Source organism: Pseudorca crassidens, chromosome X (genome assembly GCF_039906515.1).
Source record: "Pseudorca crassidens isolate mPseCra1 chromosome X, mPseCra1.hap1, whole genome shotgun sequence".
Classification (NCBI taxonomy): Eukaryota; Metazoa; Chordata; class Mammalia; order Artiodactyla; family Delphinidae; genus Pseudorca; species Pseudorca crassidens.
The window spans coordinates 13,181,255-13,206,958 of record NC_090317.1 but is presented as its reverse complement, the minus strand read 5'-3'; the positions used below and the strand labels follow the sequence as shown (position 1 = coordinate 13,206,958).

At 40.8% G+C, this 25,704-nt stretch overlaps 1 protein-coding gene across 5 annotated transcripts in view; it reads right to left on the bottom strand.

Annotated features, from left to right (window-relative positions):
• Nucleotides 1-25,704, bottom strand: part of ATP11C (ATPase phospholipid transporting 11C) — a 176,561-nt gene that overhangs the window by 27,063 nt on the left and 123,794 nt on the right. For all 5 annotated transcript variants that reach the window (XM_067724140.1, XM_067724141.1, XM_067724138.1 and 2 more), the window contains exons 21-23: nucleotides 23,151-23,253; nucleotides 21,520-21,665; nucleotides 16,688-16,747 (exon numbers count right to left, since the gene is read on the bottom strand). In XM_067724140.1, coding sequence (XP_067580241.1) covers nucleotides 16,688-16,747; nucleotides 21,520-21,665; nucleotides 23,151-23,253 — 309 coding nt within the window. The remainder of the gene's footprint in view (nucleotides 1-16,687; nucleotides 16,748-21,519; nucleotides 21,666-23,150; nucleotides 23,254-25,704) is intronic.

Here is a 25,704-nt window from a genome sequence, read left to right as displayed (position 1 = left end):
ATTAAGAAGAAATTACAGAGGCTAGATGGCTTGCAGGGATTTTCGCTTCAGGAGTTAGTAAAAGAGGCAGATAAAGTATATAACAAAAGAGAAACAGAGGAAGAGAAGGAAGAAAGAAAGCAGAAAGAGCAGGAAGCCCATGAAATAAGACGGGATAAGAAACAGGAGAGGAATTTAAGTAAGATACTGGCCACTGTGGTTGGAGGAAGAAATATAGGGGATAGAAATAGGCAGGAAGGGCGAACGGCAGACAGAAGGCGGCCATTAGACAAGGACCAATGTGCCTACTGTAAAGAAAAAGGACATTGGGCGAGAGAATGCCCTAAGAAAAAGAATGGAGGAAGGCCAACCAAAAACAAAATCTTAACATTGAAAGAAGACTAGGAAAGTCAGGGCTCGAACCCTCTCCCCGAGCCCCGGGTAACTCTTAAAGTGGAGGGGGAACCTGTTCAATTTTTGGTAGATACCGGAGCCCAGCACTCCGTCCTTCTCCACTCAAAAGGTCCTATCTCAGCTAAAAGGTCATGGGTACAAGGAGCCACTGGGAATAAACAATATTCATGGACCACACGAAGGACAGTAGATCTTGGGATTGGACGAGTAACCCATTCATTTTTGATTATTCCGGAATGCCCCTATCCTTTGCTGGGAAGAGATTTACTCTCCAAAGTAGGGGCTCAAATCCACTTTCAGCCAGAAGGTCCCACCATAACTGATAATAAAGGAAGGTTACTTCAAATATTGACTATGAAATTAGAAGATGAATATAAATTATACGAGCAGCCTTCATCCTCACGAGTTAATGTTACTGATTGGGTAACTCGGTTCCCTCAAGCCTGGGCAGAAACTGCCGGAATGGGGATGGCCAAAAATCGGCCCCCGGTGCTAGTGGAACTCAAGGCAACTGCCACCCCAATAACGGTCCGTCAATACCCCATGAGTAGAGAAGCCAAAGACGGTATCCGTCCCCATATACAGAGGCTACTAGACTTGGGCATCTTAATAAGATGTCAGTCAGCATGGAACACCCCTCTCCTGCCGGTAAAGAAACCAGGAACAAATGATTATCGGCCGGTGCAGGATCTACGAGAGGTAAACAAACGGGTGGCAGACCTCCACCCCACAGTTCCAAACCCTTACAACCTCCTGAGCACTCTTCCACCTCAATATACGTGGTATACTGTTTTGGACCTTAAAGATGCTTTTTTCTGTTTAAGACTCTCTCCCCTGAGCCAACCCTACTTTGCCTTCGAATGGAAAGATCCAACATCGGGAATGTCTGGTCAGCTGACATGGACACGGCTACCTCAGGGATTTAAGAACTCCCCGACCATCTTTGATGAAGCCCTCCATCAGGATTTGGCATTATATAGAGAATCAAATCCCCAGGTAACATTACTCCAATACGTTGATGATATTTTATTAGCTGCTGAGACCCAAGAAGATTGTATCAAGGGTACTGAAAAACTGTTAACGGAACTTGGAACCCTGGGATATAGAGCCTCAGCCAAGAAAGCACAAATATGCCAACAACAGGTCAGTTACCTGGGGTATCTATTAAAAGGGGGGCAAAGATGGCTCACGGAGAGCAGAAAGGATACGGTGGCCCAAATTCCGGCTCCCAAAAACGCCAGGCAGGTTAGAGAATTTTTGGGGACGGCCGGATTCTGTAGACTATGGATTCCAGGGTTTGCTGAGCTGGCAGCCCCATTGTACCCCCTAACCAAAAACAGCACTCCTTTCGTTTGGGGCGATAAGGAACAACGGGCTTTTGACCAAATCAAACGAGCTTTACTTTCAGCTCCAGCCCTAGGACTGCCAGATGTAACCAAACCTTTTCATTTATATGTGGCCGAAAATAAGGGCATTGCAAAAGGAGTATTGACTCAGAAATTGGGTCCCTGGAATCGCCCAGTTGCTTATTTGTCAAAAAAATTGGACCCTGTGGCATCAGGATGGCCCACCTGTTTAAAGATAATCGCTGCAGTGGCCGTTCTAGTCAAAGATGCTGACAAACTAACTTTAGGACAAAATCTAACGATAACAGCTCCTCATGCCCTGGAAAATGTAGTCCGTCAACCACCGGATAGGTGGCTAACTAATGCCAGGATGACTCATTACCAAACCCTGTTGCTAAACTCAGATCGCATCAAGTTTGCTCCAGCCACAGGACTCAATCCAGCCACCTTGCTACCTGATCCTGACTTGGAAGGCTCCACCATCATACATGATTGTCAGGAAGTACTAGCCGCAGCACACGGCAGTAGGCCAGATCTGATGGACCTGCCCCTCCCTGATGCTGATTTCACCTGGTTCACGGATGGGAGCAGTTTCCTGGAGGAAGGTAAGCGTCGAACTGGGGCAGCCATAGTAGACGGAAAACAAGTCATATGGGCAGCGGCGCTACCACAAGGGACCTCAGCCCAACGAGCTGAATTAATTGCCCTGACGAGGGCATTAGAGATGGCAGAGAATAAAAAAGTAAACATCTACACAGACAGTAGATATGCGTTTGCTACCGCTCATATCCACGGTGCCATTTACCAACAGAGAGGGCTACTAACTTCAGGTGGCAAAGAAATTAAAAACAAAGACGAAATCGTGGCTTTGTTGACTGCACTCATGCTTCCTACTAAAGTCAGTATCATCCACTGCCCTGGACATCAAAAAGGAAATACCCCAATAATTAGGGGAAATAATATGGCTGACCAAGTGGCCTGAGAAATAGCATCGGGAGAAGTCATTTTAGGACTGTCAGATAAAGTTCCTGAAAAACCAGGCCGCGATGAAGAAATCATCCCGGCCACAACAAAAGGAACTTTGTCCCCTCAGCAAGCAGAATCCATGTTACAACAGATGCACAGATGGACACATTTGGGGACTAAAAAGATGGTAGCCTTGTTACAAAAAGCCGGGTACGAAACCCCTGGAATGACAAAATTAGCTGGACAAATTGTGCAGGAATGCGTCCCATGTCAACAGGTAAATACTCACAAAGGGAAATTTGAAACTGGAAAGAGACTCAGGGGGAACCGCCCAGGAACTTACTGGGAGGTGGACTTTACCGAAGTGCGTCCTGGAAGGTACGGTAATAAATACCTTTTAGTTTTTGTAGACACTTTTTCAGGATGAATAGAGGCTTTCCCAACAAAGAAAGAAACAGCTGCTGTAGTAGCCAAGAAGATTTTAGAAGAAATTTTTCCTCGATTTGGAGCACCAAAGGTAATAGGGTCTGATAATGGTCCAGCCTTCGTCGCCCAGGTAAGTCAGGATGTGGCCAGATATTTGGGGACTGATTGGAAATTACATTGTGCCTATAGACCCCAAAGTTCAGGTCAGGTAGAAAGAATGAATAGGACTCTAAAAGAGACCCTAACTAAATTGTCCTTGGAGACTGGCGGTACCGATTGGATGGTGCTCCTTCCTTTGGCCCTATTCCGGGTTAGAAATACACGTTCCCGATACCATCTTACTCCTTTTGAAATATTATATGGTGCCCCGCCTCCCCTCCTCACTTTAGGAAAATAAATAAAACCTGATTGTCAAAATAACACTGACTTATATGCTAGGCTACTGGGACTCCAATTGGTCCAGAAAGAAATATGGTCCCAACTCGCCGAGGCCTACCAACTGGGAACACCGGGAGAAACTCATCCTTTCCAAGTCGGAGACTCCGTATACGTCCGTCGGCATCGAACCCAGACGTTGGAACCTCGATGGAAAGGACCATACACCGTCCTCCTCACCACCCCAACGGCCATAAAAGTGGACGGCATCGCTGCCTGGATCCATGCTTCACATGTGGAGGCTGCACCAACGACGACATCATCAGGATGGCGGGCCCAAAGGACTGACAACCCGCTCAAACTCAAGCTTCTACGAACCTAAGACTTATAATTTTGGTTTTACTACCTTTACTGACTGTAAGTGATTTTAGCCCTCACCTCCCCCAACGTTTAACTTGGCAGGTAATTTCTCAGACTGGAGATGTAACCTGGTCCATTAGTCATACTGCACCCCCCTGGACCTGGTGGCCAGATCTTTTTCCTGATGTTTGTAAATTGGCAATAGGAGCACCTTATTGGGGTACAGAAGATTCTCATGATATGAACACTGCCCCTTCCAAAGTTTCGGAAGCTGATTGGTTTGGGCCGGGTTGCAAAAATGCGGGCAAAAGAATGATGCTTGGTATCCTCACTTTCTACGTATGCCCCGGGTTCCACCGCCCTCGATCTCTGAATTATAAATGTGGTGGAACTGAAAACTTTTATTGCAAAAGCTGGGGATGTGAAACTACCGGGGATACTAATTGGAAACCCACCTCAACTTGGGATTTTATTACTGTAACGGCTAATTATTCTCATAATGAGGATACCGGACACCGGAGTAAATGTTCAGGATGGTGTCATCCCCTTAAAATTTCCTTTAGTAATTCCGGAAAAAGAGATAAAAAATGGATAAATGGTCATTCTTGGGGCGTTAGATTTTACATGAGGGGATATGATTTAGGAATATTAATGACCCTTAAGCTAAAGATTGAGACTCCTGCTCCTATATCAATAGGCCCAAATCCCATACTTGGCCCCCCTTTGCTTCCCCCGGCCCCTTCAACTACGTCAACAAAGAATGAGGCTAATGAAACCTCTGGATCCAAAGAACCCACAGTTAAGCCTGGGACTCCTCAGGATAGGATGCTTTCTTTGGTGCAGGCAGCCTTTACGGTTCTCAATGCTACAAACCCAGAGGCTACAAAATCATGTTGGCTTTGCTATGCTGCCCCTCCCCCTTATTATGATGCTATAGGATATAGCTCCAACTATACTAATTCTACCTCCTCAGACCAATGTCGATGGAAGCAAGAAGGGAACAGTAAATTAACCCTGTCCTCGGTTTTTGGAAATGGTACTTGTATAGGAACACCTCCCCAGTCCCATAGACACCTTTGTCATGATTTTAGCCTCCCTTCAGGCTCAGGATATCTTGTACCTCCTCAAGATGGATGGTGGACATGTAACACGGGGCTCACCCCTTATGTCTCTTTAGAGGTTCTTAATACTTCAGCTGACTTTTGTGTGTTAGTGCAATTAGTCCCTAGACTTATCTACCATTCAGACTCATCCTTTTTAGATGAATATGTAGGAAAAACAAAAAACAAAAGAGAACCTGTAACCCTCACATTGGCTGTCCTTCTAGGACTAGGAATATCTGCCGGGATAGGAACAGGAACCACAGCCCTCATACAACAACCCCAGTATTATGCAAGTTTAAGACAGGCTGTAGACATCGACCTTCGAGCATTAGAAAGTTCCATAACTCAACTAAAGGAATCACTCACCTCACTTTCAGAAATGGTGTTGCAGCCTAGATTTGCTGTTTCTTAAGGAAGGGGGATTATGCGCCGCTCTAAAAGAAGAATGTTGCTTTTATATTGATCATTCAGGAACCATTACCAAAACCATGGATAAACTAAGGGAACGCTTAGATAAAAGGCAAAGGGAGAGAGAGAACGAAAAAGGATGGTTTCAATCATGGTTTGATAAGTCCCCCTGGTTTACCACCTTAATCTCTACTCTGTTGGGACCTCTTATTGTTTTATTGTTGATTTTAACTTTTGGACCATGTGTTCTAAATCGCTTGATAGCATTTATTAGAGAACGTATCAGTACTGTACAAGTTCTAATGTTAAGACAACAGTACCAAAGTTTACGAACAGAAGGTTGAGATTCCATGATTGGAATCAATAGTCACAAGAAAAAGGGGGGAATGTGGGACTCGAGGGACATTGTTCCAGCTAATGATTAAGAACTCTCCAGACAATAGGGGCTTCTTAGACAATGGGTGAATTTCCAGGATGTCCGGCCCCCTTCCGAGAAGGAGGGGAGATAACAAAATGTAAAAAAGGTGTCTGTCAAAGACCAATCAGGCAGCTGGGGACAAGTTCCCTCTCTGGTCCGAGCCTAAGCCGGGACCAATCAGCAGGAGAACACAACCAAATCTATAATTTACATACGGGGAAGTGGGAACCTATAAAACTGACATATTCGCGCCCAAAAGGGTTCCTTCTTCGACCTCCTACGTGAGGACCAAGGAACCCCGGTGCACCGGCCTTCAATAAACCTCTTGCGTTTTGCATCGGCTTCCGACTCTTGTTGTTTCCTGGGCGAGTCGAAACTCCTAGGAGACCGCGCAGGTCTAACACAGCGAGCTGATCTCCCTGTGCTATGTGGCTGATAAGCTCTATTTCTAATGGATATTAACTAAGAACTTTTCAAAAGATTTTCAGCAAATGAAGACCAATTAAGTATAAGACAGGAACCCCTTAGGGAAACTAAATATAAGCAGTGGCCAGCCTGTGTCACAGTTTTTTGGGTTAATATTTTACATGGTTTTAAATATCACTATCACCTTCTCCAGAGTATATTTATGATATTGAATGTGGCCATTTACTAAGGATTAAATAAATATTCAAAAAAATAAAAGCTAAATATATTCACATGGTCATGACCCTTTCTGGTCCTGAATTCCCTAGGCTCCAGACCAAAATTTCCAACTTCCTGCTGGTTGTCCCACAGGACAACCTGCAATTCAAAATGTCTAAAACCAAACTCATTAACCTTCCCTTTAAATCTGCTTCCTCCCATGTCCCCTACCTCAGTGAGTGGCCCCACAATGTTTGCAACCCCAGTATCTACGCTGGTGCCTGGTACTCAAGAAATCTTTTGAAATGAGTGATTCTCTTCCTACCTCACTCGCCATTCCTTCTCAGGCTCATCTTCTCCCTGAGCCCTCTGTGTTGGAGTGTTCCAGCACTCGGTGTTTGGAACTTTATTTATGCTCGCTCTCTAGGTGATCTCATTTAGTCTTGTGGTTTTAATATAACCCATTCACTGAAAATTCCCATATCTAGCCTAAACCTGTCCCATATATCCAACTGCCCACTTGATATCGCCTCCTGGGTGTCTAGCATATTTCAAACTTACATCCAAGACTGAATTCCTGACCTGCCCTCACCTCAAACCTGCTCCTCCTGAAGTCTTCCTCATCTCAGGAAAGGGCAACAAAATCGTTTTGATCAACCAGAACCGAAATCTTGGATTCATCCTTCACTCTTCTCTTTTTCACAAGCCACATCCAATCTATTAAGCACCGTTTACTAGCTCCACTTTCAGATACATTCAGAACCACATCACTTCTTAGCCCCTCCACTGTGACCACTCTGCAAGCCTTTAATTGGTCTCCCGGCTTCTTCTCCCCTTGACCTGCAGTCTAGTCTCAACACAATGGCCCAAGTAGCTCTACTGGAAAATAAGTCAAATCAAATCATTGTTTTGTTCAAACTCTCCAGTCGATTCCTTTATCTCTGAAAGTAAAGAAGCTCCTACAATGGTGGGGATATAAAGTCCTACTCCTCGATCCAGCTTCTTACCTGTCTGTTACCTTCTCAGTGAGACCAACCTTGATTTACCTTGCCACTTCCTCTCTCTTGAACACATTCCCCCCAATCCTGTGCACGTCCCCACAGTACTAATCACCTTTTAACTTACATGATAAATTTATTATGTTTACTGTCTCTCTCTTCACACTAGAATTTAAGCTCTGTGTGGGCAGGGATTTTTATTTATTTATTGATAGCTATAGCTTGAGAAAAAGCAAAGCAGCCCCTGACATTCAAGAGCTGGCCCAGCACTCACAGCTACGCACCGGCACTCTGTAGAACATGAACAATTTCGCAGAACAGCAACATCACACAAGGCCACTGTGTGACCTCGATATATCGAGACAAAAACACTCTGTAATCACATTTGAACACAGACAGAATATAAATATTGTCCAAATCACAATAATGACCAACGTCTACATTCTGGCTGATTTGGGTGACTATTGCCTCTTGACCAATGACATGTTGGCTTCCTGGATAAGATTTACTAACATGCTTACTCATAAAATTACCCCCATCTGCTAACAGCACCCAGCAAGGCCCTACTCCTTAAACCCTTCCACAAATCTTACAAGACTTTTCTAACACTCGCTTCCTAAGAGGCCCTACTGTTCCTCATGGTGTACACTCTTTCTTGTTGCATTGAGTAATGAACCTAATGTGATCAACTACAAGTGTTTTACTGGCTTTGACAATCTGGAACTCCTAGAACAGAACTTGGCATGCAGAAAGCATTCAATAAATATTGGATGAATGAATGACTAGAGACTGGAAGCTAAAACATAGTTGTAAAGGACTGATCTGATATTGTAAATATTCCTTTATTGAAAAAAATATTAAGGTTTTTATAATGAATCTTGTTTTGATGCTAGTACTTATTGAGTTCAGTATTTTCTACACAGTGCTAGATGTTGTCATGCAACCATCATCTGTGACCTGAATAAATAATATCCCATATTCACATGTATTTTTCACATATATAAAATGTTTTTTGATTAATAAAATGCATTTAAATGTGACACAAACTGGACTTCCCTGGTGGCCCAGTGGTTAAGAATCCGTCTGCCAATGCAGGGGACACAGGTTCGAGCCCTGGTCCGGGAAGATCCCACGTGCTGTGGAGCAACTAAGCCCGTGCGCCACAACTACTGAGCCTGTGCTCTAGAGCCTGCAAGCCACAACTACTGAGCCTGCAAGCCACAACTACTGAAGCCCACACGCCTAGAGCCCGTGCTCCACAACAAGAGAAGCCACTGCAATGAGAAGGCCGCACACCGCAGTAGAGTAGCCCCCGCTTGTGGCAACTAGAGAAAGCCCGCACATAGCAATGAAGACCCAATGCAGCCAAAAATAAAATAAATTTATAACAACAAAACAAAACAGGTTTAGTTGATAATACTGTTTCTTGTTATACCTGTTATAAGGGTATCTTTTCATGCAGAAGAAAGTCCACTACTAACCTAGGCTTTGGTAAACAAAGAGTTGCTTTTTGCTTAAATAATCTGCATCCTGGTCCCATTTCTACATTCTCCATAGCTCACTCTCCAAGTACCAGGGTTGCAGAGAACACCTGAAGTAGACCTGAAGTGAAAAAGGCTGACTACCTGTATGTATTCCACAAATATTTGCAATAAAGGTCTCTACATTCAGCACAAGGCCAAAGTGAAAACTAAAGATATGTACAATACATCACTACCTCAGAGAGACCTTCCTTTTACGTGGTACACTTTTTCTAAGATGTCTGCCTAGTTCTTTCCCTCATCTCCTCTAGATCTCTGCCCAAATGTCACCTCATCAGAGAGAACTTTCCAGGTCAGTTTGTCTAAAACAGCAGCTCTCTTCCCCAGCCACATTCTATCCATTTATTATGCTTTTTGTTCTCCTTCAGAGCATATATCAGTACCCAACATAATGTGTTTGTCTGATTGCTGTCTGTCTCTCCCCCTATCACTCACTGTACCCACAAGCTCCATGCGGTAAAGAGTTTTGATCACTGTTATATCCCCGGCACTTAGCCTGGCACACAGTAGGCACTCAAGAAGTATTTGTTAGATGAATGAATGTACCCGTTGAGCAACTGACAAAGGCAAGCATCAAGTCCTATGGGAACCTAAGCAGACTCCCAAACCCCCAACAGCCCAGGGTTTTATAGGGAATAAGTCCTTTCTTTCTTCACACAACTTGTGCTTAGTAAACATGGTTTAAAAAGCCAACTTCCCTTTATCACTTTGCTACAAAATTTGAAAATGTCCCTTTAAACTTGCATTCATCTTCCAAGGAAGTGAGGAATTACAAACATTTTGATCAACAGTAATCTGAACGTTCAAGAAAAGTAGATTCATCAGAGTTTATAAAACTCTCTGTTACCAATACTGCTAGCTTTGAATACAAGAAGGCTGATGGTACTTTCTACAGCTGGTAGATGATTAATTCATAAAGTGATCGGCTTAACTGGCATCATGGGGCTGATGACATGGCACTGATATAAGAGACAGCATACCAAATGGCAAAGAAGCAAGTTCAAGAGAAAGAAAGCAGGGACTTCCCTGGTGGTCCAGTGGCTAAGACTCCATGCTCCCAATGCAGGGGGCCCGGGTTTGATCCCTGGTCAGGGAACTAGATCCCACATGCCGCAACTAAGAGTTCACATGCTGCAACTAAAGATCCTGCATGCCACAACTAAGACCCGGTGCAGCCAAACAAACAAACAAATAAATAGAGTCGCTTCCCATTGAGAAGAATACATTCTCTTAAAAATACTGCCAAGAAATTAGGAAAAAATCACTTCCTATCATGAGGAATGGAACATGCCTTGAAACTGAGAAAATCAGTCTCTAATAGCTGTGATGATGTTACCAGCAGCTCAGCTTGGTAAAAATCACTGAATTGCTCATAGATTAAGTACAAAATTTCTGAGTCGTTGAGCATTATAGCTCCTTTACATAGCTATACTTCCACTAGAAGCAATGCAAAATACAGTTCAGCTGTTAAAACAAACCTACAAATATGCCTGCCCATCCCCCACTTATGTATCAAGTTAACATATAGCATATTCTATATGTGAAAAATGTTCAGAAAACTACAGAGGGCTAAAAGTGTAGAATTGCTTAACTAATCCAAGGCATTATCCAGGAATCACAGCTTCTTTGCTAGCTTAAACATCAATGTTTTTCTAGAGAATCAACCTGAGAAAATGCAAAGGTATGAGATTTTATTTGATGAAATAATAAACTATAATATTTTAGGATTATTGGAAAACATTGTGTACACTAACAAAAATAAAAAATACTTTTTAAAGGATCTCAATTCCAACAGGACGTACCAAATAACTTTCAAAAAGAAAATAACAATAAGACCATTACTAAAGCACAGATATAAAATTTTGCTATTGTCAAAAACCAGGCCAAGCAGATCAACTGTTGAACTAAGAAAAAAAAAATCCTTTTACGTTGGGCATACCTCTCTAATTTCTACAATCCAATACATAAAAGGTAATTAATAGCAAATATAAACTACATTACAGAGATTGGTTCAAGATGGCGAACTGGAAGGACGCGTGCTCACTCCCTCTTGCAAGAGCACTGGAATCACAGCTGTGGCTCACCGTGGGACACTGGCAGCAGAAGTTCTGGGAAGCACTCCTTGGTGTGAGCCTTCCCAGAGTCCGCCATTAGCCCCACCAAAGAGCAAAGAGCCTGGTAGGATCCAGTGCTGGGTCGCCCCAGGCTAAACAACCAAACAGGGAGGGAACACAGCCCCACCCATCAGCAGACAAGCAGATTAAAGTTTTACTGAGCTCTGCCCACCAGAACAACACCCAGCTCTACCCACCACCAGTCCCTCCCATCAGGAAGCTTGCACAAGCCTCTTAGATAGCCTCATCCACCAGATGGCAGACAGCAGAAGCTAGAAGAACTACATTTCTGCAGGCTGTGGAATTAAAACCACATTCACAGAAAGACAGACAAAATGAAAAGGCAGAGGACTATGTACCAGATAAAGGAACAAGATAAACCCCCAGAAAAACAACTAAATGAAGTGGAGATAGGCAACCTTACAGAAAAAGAATTCAGAATACTGATAGTGAAGATAATCCAAGACCTCGGAAAAAGAATGGAGGCAAAGATTGAGAAGATGCAAGAAATCTTTAAAAAAGACCTAGAAGAATTAAAGAACAAACACCTAGAAGAATTAAAGAACAAAGAAACAGAGATGAACAATACAATAATTGAAAAGAAAAATACACTAGAAGGAATCAACAGCAGAATAACTGAGGCAGAAGAACGGATAAGTGACCTGGAAGACAGAATGGTGGAATTCAATGCTGCAGAACAGAATAAAGAGAAAAGAATGAAAAGACATGAAGACAGCCTAAGAGACCTCTGGGACAACATTAAACGCAACAACATTCGCATTATAGGTGTCCCAGAAGGAGAAGAGAGAGAGAAAGGACCCAAGAAGATATTTGAAGCGATTATAGTCAAAAACTTCCCTAACATGGGAAAGGAAATCGCCACCCAAGTCCAGGAAGTGCAGAGAGTCCCAGCAGGATAAACCCAAGGAGAAACACACCGAGACACACAGTAATGAAACTGACAAAAATTAAAGACAAAGAAAAATTATTGAAAGCAACAAGGGAAAAATGACAAATAACATACAAGGGAACTCCTATAAGGTTAACAGCTGATTTCTCAGCAGAAACTCTACAAGCCAGAAGGGAGTGGCACGATATATTTGAAGTGATGAAAGGGAAGAACCTACAGCCAAGATTACTCTACCTGGCAAGGATCTCATTCAGATTTGATGGAGAAATCAAAAGCTTTACAGACAAGCAAAAGCTAGGAGAATTCAGCACCACCAAACCAGTTCTACAACAAATGCTAAAGGAACTTCTCTAAGTGGGAAACACAAGAGAAGAAAAGGACCTACAAAAACAAACCCATAACAATTAAGGAAATGGTAATAGGAACATACATATCGATAATTACCTTAAATGTGAATGGATTAAATGCTCCAACCAAAAGACACAGGCTTGCGGAATGGATACAAAAACAAGACCCATATATATGGTGTCTACAAGAGACCCAGTTCAGACCTAGGGACACATACAGACTGAAAGTGAAGGGATGGGAAAAGGTATTCCATGCAAATGGAAATCAAAAGACAGAAAATTAATAAGGAAACACAACCTTTAAATGACACAAGAGACCTGATAGATTTAATTAATATTTATAGGACATTCCATCCAAAAACAGCAGATTACACTTTCTTCTCAAGTGCACACGGAACATTCTCCAGGACAGATCACATCTTGGTCACAAATCAAGTCTTGGTAAATTTAAGGAAACTGAAATCATATCAAGTATCTTTTCTGACCACAACACTATGAGATTAGAAATCAATTACAGTGAAAAAAACGTAAAAAACACAAACACATGGAGGCTAAACAATACGTTACTAAATAACCAAGAGAGCACTGGAGAAATCAAAGAGGGAATCAAAAAATACCTAGAGACAAATGACAATGAAAACACGACGATCCAAAACTTATGGGATGCAGCAAAAGCAGTTCCAAGAGGGAAGTTTATAGCAGTAAGATCCTACCTCAAGAAACAAGAAAAATCTCAAATGAACAATCTAACCCTACACCTAAAAGGACTAGAGAAAGAAGAACAAACAAAACCCAAAGTTAGTAGAAGTAAAGAAATCATAAAGATCACAGCAGAAATAAATGAAATAGAAACAAAGAAAACAATAGCAAAGAGCAATAAAACTGAAAGTGGGTTCTTTGAGAAGATAAACAAAATTGATAAACCTTTAGCCAGACTCATCAAGAAAAAGAGGGAGAGGACTCAAGTCAATAAAATTAGAAATGAAAAAGGAGAAGTTACAGCAGACACTGCAGAAATACAAAGCATCATGAGAGACTACTACAAGCAGCTCTATGCCAATAAAATGGACAACCTGGAAGAAATGGACAAATTCTTAGAACGGCATAACCTTCCAAGAGTGAAGCAGTGAGAAACAGAAAATATGAGCAGACCAATCACAAGTAATGAAATTGAAACTGTGATTAAACATCTTCCAACAAACAAAAGTCCAGGACCAGATGGCTTCACAGGTGAATTCTATCAAATATTTAGAGAAGAGCTAACACCCATCCTTCTCAAACTCTTCCAAAAAATTGAAGAGGAGGGAACACTCCCAAACTCGTTCTATGAGGCCACCATCACCCTGATACCAAAACCAGACAAAAATACTACAAAACAAGAAAATTACAGACCAATATCACTGATGAATACAGATGCAGAAATCCTCAACAAAATACTAGCAAACAGAATCCAACAACACATTAAAAGGATCATACATCATGAACAAGTGGGATTTATCCCAGGGATGCAAGGATTCTTCAGTACATGCAAACCAATCAGTGTGATACACCATATTAACAAACTGAAGAATAAAAACCATATGATCATCTCAACAGATGCAGAAAAAGCTTTTGAGAAAATTCAACACCCATTTATGATAAAAACTCTCCACAAAGTGGAAACAGAGGGAACCTACCTCAACATAATAAAGGCCATATATGACAAACACAGCAAACATCATTCTCAATGGTGAAAAACCGAAAGCATTTCCTCTAAGATCAGGAACAAGACAAGGATGTCCACTCTCGCCACTATTATTCAACATAGTTTTGGAAGTCCTAGCCACGGCAATCAGAGAAGAAAAAGAAAAAAAAGGAATACAAGTTGGAAAAGAAGTAAAACTGTCACTGTTTGCAGATGACATGATACTATACATAGAGAATCCTAAAGATGCTACCAGAAAACTACTAGAGCTAATCAATGAATTTCATAAAGTTGCAGGATACAAAGTTGATGCACAGAAATCTCTTGCATTCCTATACACTAAAAATGAAAGATCACAAAGAGAAATTAAGGAACCAATCCCATTCACCATTGCAACAAAAAGAATAAAATACTGAGGAGGAAACCTACCTAAGGAGGTAAAAGACCTGTACTCAGAAAACTATAAGACACTGTTGAAAGAAATCAAAGACGACACAAACAGATGGAGAGACACATCATGTTCTTGGATTGGAAGGATCAACATTGTGAAAATGACTATACTACTCAAAGCAATCTACAGATCCAATGCAATCCCTATCAAATTACCAGTGGCATTTTCTACAGAACTGGAAGAAAAAATCTTAAAATTTGTATGGAGACACAAAAGACCCCAAACAGCCAAAGCAGTCTTGACGGAAAAAAACAGAGCTGGAGGAATCAGACTCCCTGACTTCAGACTCTACTACAAAGCTATAGTAATCAGGGCCTTCCCTGGTGGTGCAGTGGTTACGAATCTGCCTGTCAGTGCAGGGAACATGGGTTCGAGGCCTGGTCTGGGAAGATCCCACATGCCGCGGAGCAACTAAGCCCATCCACCCCAACTACTAAGCCTGCACTCTAGAGCCTGAGAGCCACAACTGCTGAAGCCTGTGCGCCTAGAGCCTGTGCTCCACAATAAGAGAAGCCATCACAATGAGAAGCCTGTGCACCACAACAAAGAGTAGCCCCCGCTCACCACAACAGAGAAAGCCCGCACGCAGCAACGAAGGCCCAACACAGCCAAAAATAAAATAAAAAATAAAATAAATTAAATTAAATTTATATATAAAAAAAAGCTACAGTAATCAATACAATATGGCACTGGCACAAAAACAGAAATAGAGATCAATGGAACAGGATAGAAAGCCCAGAGATAAACTCACGCACCTATGGTCAACTAATCTATGAAAAAGGAGGCAAGGATATACAATGGAGAAAAGACAGTCTCTTCAATAAGTGGTGCTGGGAAAACTGGACAGTTACATGTAAAAGAATGAAACTAGAACACTCCCTAACACCTTACACAAAAATAAACTCAAAATGGATTCAAGACCTAAATGTAAGACCGGACATTGTAAAACTATTAGAGGAAAACACAGGAAGAACACTCTTTGACGTAAATCACAGCAAGATCTTTTTTGATCCACCTCCTAGAGTAATGGAAATAATAATACAAATAAACAAATGGGACCTAATGAAACTTAAAACCTTTTGCACAGCAAAGGAAACTACAAACAAGACGAAAAGACAACCCTCAGAATGGGAGAAAATATTTCCAAACGAATCAACTGACAAAGGATTAATCTCCAAAATACATAAACAGCTCATGCAGCTCAATATTAAAAAAACAAACAACCCAACCAAACAATGGGCAGAAGACCTAAATAGACATTTCTCCAAAGAAGACATACAGATGGCCAAGAAGCACTTGAAAAGCTGCTCAACATCACTAATTATTAGAGAAATGCAAATCAAAACTATAATCAGGTACCACCTCATACCGGTTAGAATGGGCATCATCAGAAAACCTACAAACAACAAATGCTAGAGAGGGTGTGGAGAAAAGAGAACCCTCTTGCACTGTTGGTGGGAATGTAAATTGATACAGCCACTATGGAGAACAGTATGGAGGTTCCTTAAAAAACTAAAAATAGAATTACCATACAACCCAGCAATCCCAGTACTGGGCATATACCCAGAGAAAACCATAATTCAAAAAGACACATGCACCCCAATGTTCATTGCAGCTCTATTTACAATAATCAGGTCATGGAAGCAATGTAAATGCCCATCGACAGACAAATGGATAAAGAAGATGTGGTACATATATACAATGGAGTATTACTCAGCCATAAAAAGGAACGAAATTGGGTCATTTGTAGAGACGTGGATGGACCTAGAGGCTGTCATACAGAGTGAAGTAAGTCAGAAAGAGAAAAACAAATATCATATATTAATGCATATATGTGGAATCTAGAGAAATGGTACGGATGGACCAGTTTGCAAGGCAGAAATAGAGACACAGATGCAGAGAACTAACGTATGGACACCAAGGGGGGAAAGTTGTGGTGGTGGTGGTGGGGGGTGGTGGTGGTGGTGGTATGAATTGGGAGAGTGGGATTGACATAAAAAATAAATTAAAATAAAATACAATAAAAAATAATTTTAAAAAAACCCTAACATTTCTGTGAAAACTATTATATGTATGTATTGCTGAATCACCTTGCTCTACACCAGAAACTAACACAACCTTGAAAATCAACTATACTTCAATAAAATAAATTTAAACAAAAAACAACAACAACAAAAAACAAACAAGAAAACTACATTACAAGAAATACCTAGGGAAACAAACCTGTTGTGAGAATCCACAGAAGAACTGGTACAAAAATTGTGGCAAAATGAAACAAAGGTTCTGGAAAAAAAAAAATGAAGAAAAGGGTTAATGCTTTTCACTTGATCAACTTTCTAAAGTAAAACAGGAAACTCTACTCCAGATAGTCTACAGGCAGTCCTAAGTCCTTCTAATGTCACAATGCAATAAACTTCTACTCCAGAGTTGTAAGGAAACAATTCAAAACAAATAATTACATACATATTAATACCAACTTTTGCCCTACCAAGGCAGAAGAGGACCTCACTTACTTTATGAGACCCTCTTGCTATTCTTGTAGGGAAGAAATGAGCTCATATAATATGAACACTTAATGGTACTGTACCTTAAACGCCAAGTGGGTTTGCAAAATCATCACAAAGTAGACTGACATAAAGCTGTAAGTCTATATTTAAAAGTCAGTTAATGCCAATAAGTAGTCAGGAAATTATAGTGTATATTGACACGAACAAGTATCAACTAATGCTTTACTGCCTTTGTTACTGCCTCATCAAACAATTAACTGTTATTATTGATCACCTACTATATGTAAAGATGACGCTGTGGGTGATACAAAAAACAAAACTTCTTACTTCTAAGGGATTTAACTGGGAGAACACTAAAAACAAACATACTAAAAAAATACAAGCTAAGAATTCATAAGGCAGAAAAAGCCACTAGGTAAGAAGATAAATACTAAAATTAACATCTTCAGGCAAAACCACCAGAACTAATATTTTCAAATGAGTGCTGTCCTTCAATATAGGCTGTGACTGTATTTCAGCGCTGCTGTCACTTGTTCATGGTGTCTCTGGATTTCTCTTAGGGCAGCACCTTCAATAGCTCTATATTTTTTTAAATAAATAAATTTATTTATTTTTGGCTGCGTTGGGTCTTCATTGCTGCGCACGGGCTTTCTCTAGATACGGTGAGCGGGGGCTACTCTTTGTTGCGGTCCACGGCCTTCTCATTGCAGTGGCTTCTCTTGTTGTGGAGCACGGGCTCTAGGGTGCGCAGGCTTCAGTAGTTGTGGCACGTGGGCTCAGTAGTTGTGGCTTGTGGGCTCTGGAGCGCAGGCTCAGTAGTTGCGGCACACGGACTTAGCTGCTCCACGACATGTGGGATCTTCCCGGACCAGGGCTTGAACCCATGTCCCCTGCATTGCTAGGCAGATATTCTTTTTTTTTTTTTAACATCTTTATTGGGGTATAATTGCTTTACAATGGTGTGTTAGTTTCTGCTTTATAACAAAGTGAATCAGTTATACATATACATATGTTCCCATATCTCTTCCCTCTTGTAGGCAGATATTCTTAACCACTGCACCAGCAGGGAAGTCCCCAATAGCCCTTTTTTTTTTTTTTTTTTTTTGCGGTACACGAGCCTCTCACTGTTGTGGCCTCTCCTGATGCGGAGCACAGGCTCCAGACGCACAGGCTCAGCGGCCATGGCTCACGCCCAATAGCCCATTTTTGAGCCATGTCAAAAAACCAGTCTCTTTCCTTCTCTCACACATTCTCACTTGGCTAATTTACCAGGCTGGGAGACTTGAGGCCGTTTTAAAAATCCAATGGATCCTTAAAGCATGAACAACTGCCGCAGCTGAGGATATTTAGGTAAATATATACTGCAGGCTCTGGAGGACATTTCTACAGAAAACTGCTACATGTATTTTGAATAAGTCCTACAGCACCAGAGTATCGGAGCTCCCAAGGTTAGCACCTGGAAGGGCAACACTCATTCGTATGTAACAGTTCTGGCAGAATGCAAAATACTGTCTGTAGCCTTTCTAGAGTCATAATTTATGTACATAAAAGAAGTGTTCTGAGGTTGGAAGAGGCAGTGCTTGGTGTGGATTATGGGGGTGTTTTGTGGGAAGGGGAGGTCTGACCCTCCCATTAGAATAACAGTTCCATGAAAACAGGGACTTTGCCTGTCTTATTCCATTATGAATTCTCAAGCGCCTGAAACGATGCTTGGCACATGGTAACACATTCAAACATATTTGTTGATTGAATGAATAAAGAAGTTAGACTTTGAACTAGGTGTTACAGATGAATAGGATACGGTGATAGCAGGAACCAAGGTAAGGCCATATGTATTTTAAACATATAAGGTAGGGCAGGGTCAGACTGTGGAGTGCCTTAAAAGCCAGACTAACTCTTAAGACAATGGAGAGTGGAGTTTCTGGAGGACAAGTTGAAAAGTGGTATTTTCTAAACATTAACCTGGCTGAATTATGCAAGGAGGAGTGAATGGAGAAATAGAAAGCAGGAAGACCTGTCACTGCAGTACTCCAGGGGCGGGCAACAATTTGAAGATGCAATGGCAAGATAAGAGGAAGGCAGCCAAAGACGGTCAAAGGTATCAGAAATCATCTTGGGACAAAAGGCAGCACTTAAAAAGGAATATTGCTAAGTCAGTAACTAAGATGATAATGGGCATAGAGATCCTAATGAAGACAGAGGGCATCTACATAAATAATCCCCTAAATTGGGAACCAGGATATGTAAATTACTGACCACTGGTAAATATTAGCTATTTTAATGCTTGTTTTGTTCTTCTTAACAGAGTATTCCTTCCATCTGGTGGCAGTTGCTTGAATTGCAGGCCAAAATCTTAAAGAGGGAAACCAAGCTTCTGGAATAGGATCAGATTGCTAGGCAGATCTGTATGGCAAATCTTCACAGGCTCTCCTACTAAGGGGAGGTAAGAGAGAATAACCATCCATCCCCACGTGGGGCTGTTAAGTTACTGAGTCCAAGGCCCCACAAACCTTAACTATATAAATAACATAACCACACTGAAATGGTGGAAAAGGAAAAAAAAAGTAACTTTGGAAACAGTGTTTTGACTACATTCTCTAAGACTAAAGACAAAAACAAGTGCTCACAAATATATTTCTCAAGTTAGATTTGTTTCTCACAGGAGTATGAGTAGCAATTCTGGAACTACTTTAAGTGTACTTGAGGACTTAGCAAATAAATAAACACTATGAGGATGAGAACCAGGTTTCTCACCACTGAAGAAAGGAGTTACTAAATGGAAAAGGGAAAGGTTACAATGAACCTTGTGCTGCCGGATTTAATCAAAGGTATCTGTATAAACTGAGTTCAAGTATTGAGTTTATACAGATACCTTTAATTTCAGCCCAACAACTTCAGCTCAGTAGCGATGAGCACGACTAGCACCCAGATCTTGATTTCTAAATACCATTTGCAAATAATGGAAAGGAATAAGTGATCCTTGCAGAAAAGTCTGAATGCATCTTGCCATTGAATTGCAAGAAAAATACAAGAGGAGCCTAGAACATCATGTGGTACCAGAAAATAAACAAGACTTCAAAAAAGGTTAGGGCCGGGGGAGGGGGAAGGGGTGAGGAGGGAGGAACGGAGAGTTGCTACTCAATGGGTATACAGTTTTAGTTGTGCAAGACGAGTAAGTACTAGAGATCTGTTGTACTTAACAATACTGTACCATATACTTAATAATCTGTTAAGTGCATAGAGCTCATGTTAAGGGTTATCACAATAAAATAAAAATTTAAAAATGATGGGGACATGGTGAAAGGAAACAGGCACCAAATCTGTGACAATTTGAGTAACAGAATGAACAATGATAGTAATGAATTTCAACATAGAATAAAATATCTACTTTAACAGGAGAATGCTCTTTTCAAGTGAAACTACACAGAGCAAAAATGAGGGGTCTTGAGACCCTCAGAACACCATCTGAACCAGCTTATCAAAGTTGACATTATCATGAGACATACTGACAACATGTGCCTCCGGATATGATGCATTCAGCAGGTTGCAATAGCGCTTCTGTGGTAATTGTGCCCAAATGCAAAACCTGAGTCTAATGATAGGCAAACATTAGACAAACCCAAATTGAGGGACATTCTACAAACTAACTGGCCAGCACTCTTCAAACATGTTAAGATCATTAGGACAAAAAAGACAGGAACTATTCTAGGTTAAAGAAGACTAAGGAGATCATGATCCTTAAACGCAAGCATGAGCCTGAAATGGACCACAAAAAGAAAATCTGTGGGACCATTAGCAAAATTCCAGTACAGTATATAGACTAGTTAATAATGTGCCAATTAACATCAATTTACTGATCTTGGTAACTATGTTGTGTGTTATCTAAGGTGTTAACAGTTGGCAAAGCTGGGCAAAGAGTATATGAGATTTCACTAATTTTGCAACTTTTAAAAAGTATGAAATTATCTCAAAACAAAAAGTGAAAAAAACTTTTAAAAACTATATAGAATAGAACATAGGACAGGAGATCAAGTTCTGGTACATGTCTAAAACAGGCAAACCTAATGCGTATGTTGCATAAATTATATCTAAATTTATGTGCTATACGCCATATACGTTACTATATATCACAGAGTAATGTAAATCAGATTAGTCGTTGTTTGGTGCAGGGGTGGAGAAGACTGGAAAGGAGCACAAGTAAACTTTCTGGGGTGATAGAAATCGTCTATATTTGGTTCGGGTGGTAGCCACATGGATGCATACATTTGTCAAAATTGAACTGTAAACATTTAATGGGTACATTGTACTGTATTTAAACTATACTTTAAGAAAGTTGACTTAAAAATTTTCATCTCAAATCTCTTGCATTAAAAGGAATTTCTGGTTTCTGATTCGTTAAATAGACTGCCTCTGTTTTGCTGACCACAAATTTCAGTACTAAGACAGTAAAAGAAACATGAAAAAAGCAGGAAAAGATACCTACAACCAAGCTGAGCCAATGCTGGGTTAAATAGTCATAAGTTAAATCACAAGTATTTCATCACATACCTTATAGAAGAAATACTGTACAAGGTGTGCTATTCTCACATAATATAGGTGTCCGTGAGCCAACAGCAGTTTCTTTAAATGTTTAAACTTTGGGACAGAATAATCACTATTTCTGGCTGCTTGGCGACCTTCTTTGCCTTTGATACCTAAAAAAAGAAAAATCTCTATAGGGTGAGTATTTTTATAGAATAAGTAACCACCTGACTTGTTACTTTCGTATTTTTTACTTGCTTACATGTATAGTTCAGTTGAATAGTTTAGATTTGCTTTCTTAAGCAAAAAGTGCTTTCAACAGTGACAGTGAGACTTACCAATAAAAAGTAAAATTATGTTTAATTGACAATTACCTATTTATAACAAAACATAAAATAATTAATAGAATCATTATTTTAATCGTTATAAGGCAAAAATTATCCTGAGGAAATAGTTAAATCTGAAAATTATTTTAAAGGTACTTATTTAGTAAGTGATTAATCATGCATGGCACCAGACTAGATGCCATACTAAAGCAACTCAGAGACCTGAGTTGATTATGGTCTAAGAGCTCAAAACTGAAGAGTTATAATGAGATGGTTAAGTCCTTATATTGAATGATACTGAGTAGTGGTTGGCAAACACTTGCTCCGGTCCAAAATGTTCATAAGGCAGTTGGTTCACACCAAAGATCCTTGAAATTTGGTCCTGTCCAAAACGTCAAGACATTTGGACTATAAGACAGCTGGTCCATGCCAAAAGGTCTTTGAAATCTGGTCCGGTCCAAAATGTCCACGAGCATGTTTGGTCCATGCCAAATGGTTTTGGACAGGACCAAATTTCAAGGACCTTCTGCATGGACCAAATGTGCTATCGACGTTTTAGACAAGACCAAATGTCCTGCAAGGCTGAGTAGCAGTCCTAGTACTCCATGAGCTCAAGCAGCTTTAGGCCATTTCCACAGTCAATAACCAATGAGTTGAACTAGAGTTCCACACTAAGTAGGGTTACTTGCAAATGGAAAGAATTTGGGAATCCAAACTGTGGTACAATAATCCCCAAGATACTATTTCCATTATTTCTCGCCCACCAAAAAACCACTTGCTGGGGTGTTAGGATTGCCTCCCAGCAGCCTGACAGGGGAAGAAAGGGTGCAGGTTTTAGAGAAGCTGTTGTTGCATGCCGACATGTAAATTCACCACTACAGCCCAAACCGCCATGCAGAGATATTGCCATGTGGAGAATCAGCCAGCCAATTATCGTCTCTCAGTCCCAAACAGTTACAGATCTCAAAAGATATAGTGCAGCAACATAAGCAGGCGATCTGGCCAGGGGCGAAAAATCAATAAAATTTCATGCATGCTGTCAAAAGTGAGAGCTAAATGATCAACTGCATGGCTAGTAGGTTTGGGAAATTCACTTTACTTGGCTAATATAATAATATCCTCCAACTTTGTATTGCTACATTCCCACCATGGGTAGGACTTTGGCATGGACATATTCCACGATCCGATGAGGACCTTCTTTTGATAAACAATGATCATTCCCAAATTCGGATTCAAGATGAGCAACCAAAACAATCTCTAGAATAATAAGACCACTCTACCTAAAAGCAATACTGATACCTTACAGCTGCCATCTCATTAGATGTTTCTTACCTATGCCCACATGGGATTCCAAGATCATACTAACATCATTGGCACCATCACCTATCGACAGTGTTATTGGGCTGCCTTTTAAATTCTTCACCATTCTCACAATCTAAACATTAAATACAAAAGAGGTATAGAAAAGGTCAAAGCAGAATGTGAGATTGTACTACATTGTGGGTATTTACCTCATTCACACTTGTAAATGGAGGCCTTCAAACAGAAAGGTAGCTTGTGCATATAAGTACAACCAGTCTTGAATTCTCAGGGGCAGAAGAACACAGCTTTTCAAAATGTAATACCGGCGCCCACTTGTTTCTGGTTTTGCGAATGTATGAACTGTCAAAAACCATGCCTCATACCTATATTAGAGGTCAGCACGCTTCCCTCTTTTGTCATTGCTTCCTGTGTCCTTTCAGATCACGTATTGAATGAGAGAAAGTGGAGACCAGAGAGCCTATTTGGGGAGACATGCATGGGGCTACCAGGACAAAAGTGGGCAGTGAGAGGACAATGTTTTTGGTTACCGCTCCCTCTCTCCTCCCTGCTGACACTCCCACCTCCCCTCGGTGCATGCCAACCCTTATTTCCATCTAGCTGCCGACTAAACTTTACTAAATCACCCAGTGCCCAATATGATATGATATGATCTCTCATACAGGTAGCTGCATTTCAAAAGGGGGCGCCTTAAGGTGATGAGCTTTGCATAAAGATGCCCGAGATATGTGTATAAAGGCTGTCATTATTTCCTGAGTGTCTCTTAAAGATGTGTCGATGGCACAGTGCAGCTCAATGCTGTGTTCATGGTAAGTATTGAATAAAAGAAATGTTCTCCTGGCAGAGTTACTTGTGGGAAGAGTATTGGGTAAGCCGCTGTCCTCCCACCGTATGTTTTAGATAATGACTGCTTTATGTGTCAACCCTCAAAACCCCTTGGAATCTAGCAGCTTTTAAAAAGCTTATGTAATTCAGTAGTTAAATAATGCCTTGCAAAAATTTTGTACCCACAATGGCTTTCACCAGGTAACATAAATAAAATCCATTTTCAGATAACTGATTAAAAAAATTTATAGGAGGCAAAACCATCCTGCAGTCTTTTCTTTAAACAAAATTCAGTCAGGTTTTAGTTGTATAAAACAACATAACCCAAAACCCCTACATCCAATCCATTTGACACAAAAATGATGTTACTATGAAATGCCGGCTTTCTCCCAATCCTTCACCTCAACTTGGTTCTTTTTAAAAACTTTATAAGAGTGTCAGAAATAATCTGTAAGTGAGTCATCCACAAAAGTAAACTTGTGTTTAATGGGCTACAATACTGGTTAAACTAATTGCACTTGTTATACTGTATGCAGTAATGATTTAAACTACAAGGAAGAAAAATGCAGCCAGGGAAGGCAATAAAATTATCAAGGGTGACAGCTTCTGCATGAAAACATAGATTTAAAAAGATGAAAGCTTGTCCTTGTGGAAAGATAAAAGGATATATTGTCATGGACCATAAAACCATGAAAGATCTAGGTAGATAAACATGGGAGTTTTTTTTTACTGAGTCCCAGGTCACCTGGATTAAGAACTTCTCTTCAATCTCTAGATAGCTTCACAAAAAAGAAATCAATTTACCAAAAACTATTTATTGATCAACTATAACTACATGCAATACAATGTGCAAAAGCAAAGTGCAAATATCCAGAAAGGATATACCGCTTGGTTTCATACCTCAAGAAGCATATAATGGGGAATGGATACAATAATATCAGATAATCAGATTAACGATACAAGATAACAACACACAATACCTATGCAAGGGAATATATAACACTGTCATCTAAGTTGTCCACATAAGAAGGCCCGTGATGTCAGAGAAGGGAGAGGACACTACATGCCAGAATGATCAGAAATGATTTTATGGAAGGAAGGGTGGTTTGATCTAAATCATAAAAGACTGGTAAGATGTGCATGGATGGGGAAAAGGGGGTTGGAGCAGTATCCCACGGAAAGGGAAGAGCATAGCATGTTCTAAGGCACACAGCCAGTTAAGTACAGTATATGCTTAGAAAACAGATCTGGTTTGACCAGACCAATGAGTTTTTGTACAGGGGACATGGATAGGTATATATGGGGCCACATCAACAGGGAGCAATATTATGAAAGTGGCAACAGGGTGCAGGAGAAATGGGAAGAAAAGGCCAGACTGCAGGCAAAGAGAGAAGTTAGTCCACATGGAGTTCAATGAGCTGTTTAAGTCCTGGACCTGGAAAGTAATGGAAAGAAAGACATGGAAAAGACAGTGTACTAGAAAATGGACAGAATTTGGTGACTGAGACCACACGGAAGGGTAAAGCATGGGGGACGTCAAGGTTTTGAATCTAAAGACCTAGAAGTATAGTGAGCTCAGTAATAGATGTAAAGGGACTTCCCTGGTGGCACAGTGGTTAAGAATCCGCCTGCCAATGCAGGGTACAAGGGTTCGAGCCCTGGTCTGGGAAGATCCCACATGCTGTGGAGCAGCTAAGCCCGTGCTACACAGCTACTGAGCCTGTGCTCCAGAGCCCACAAG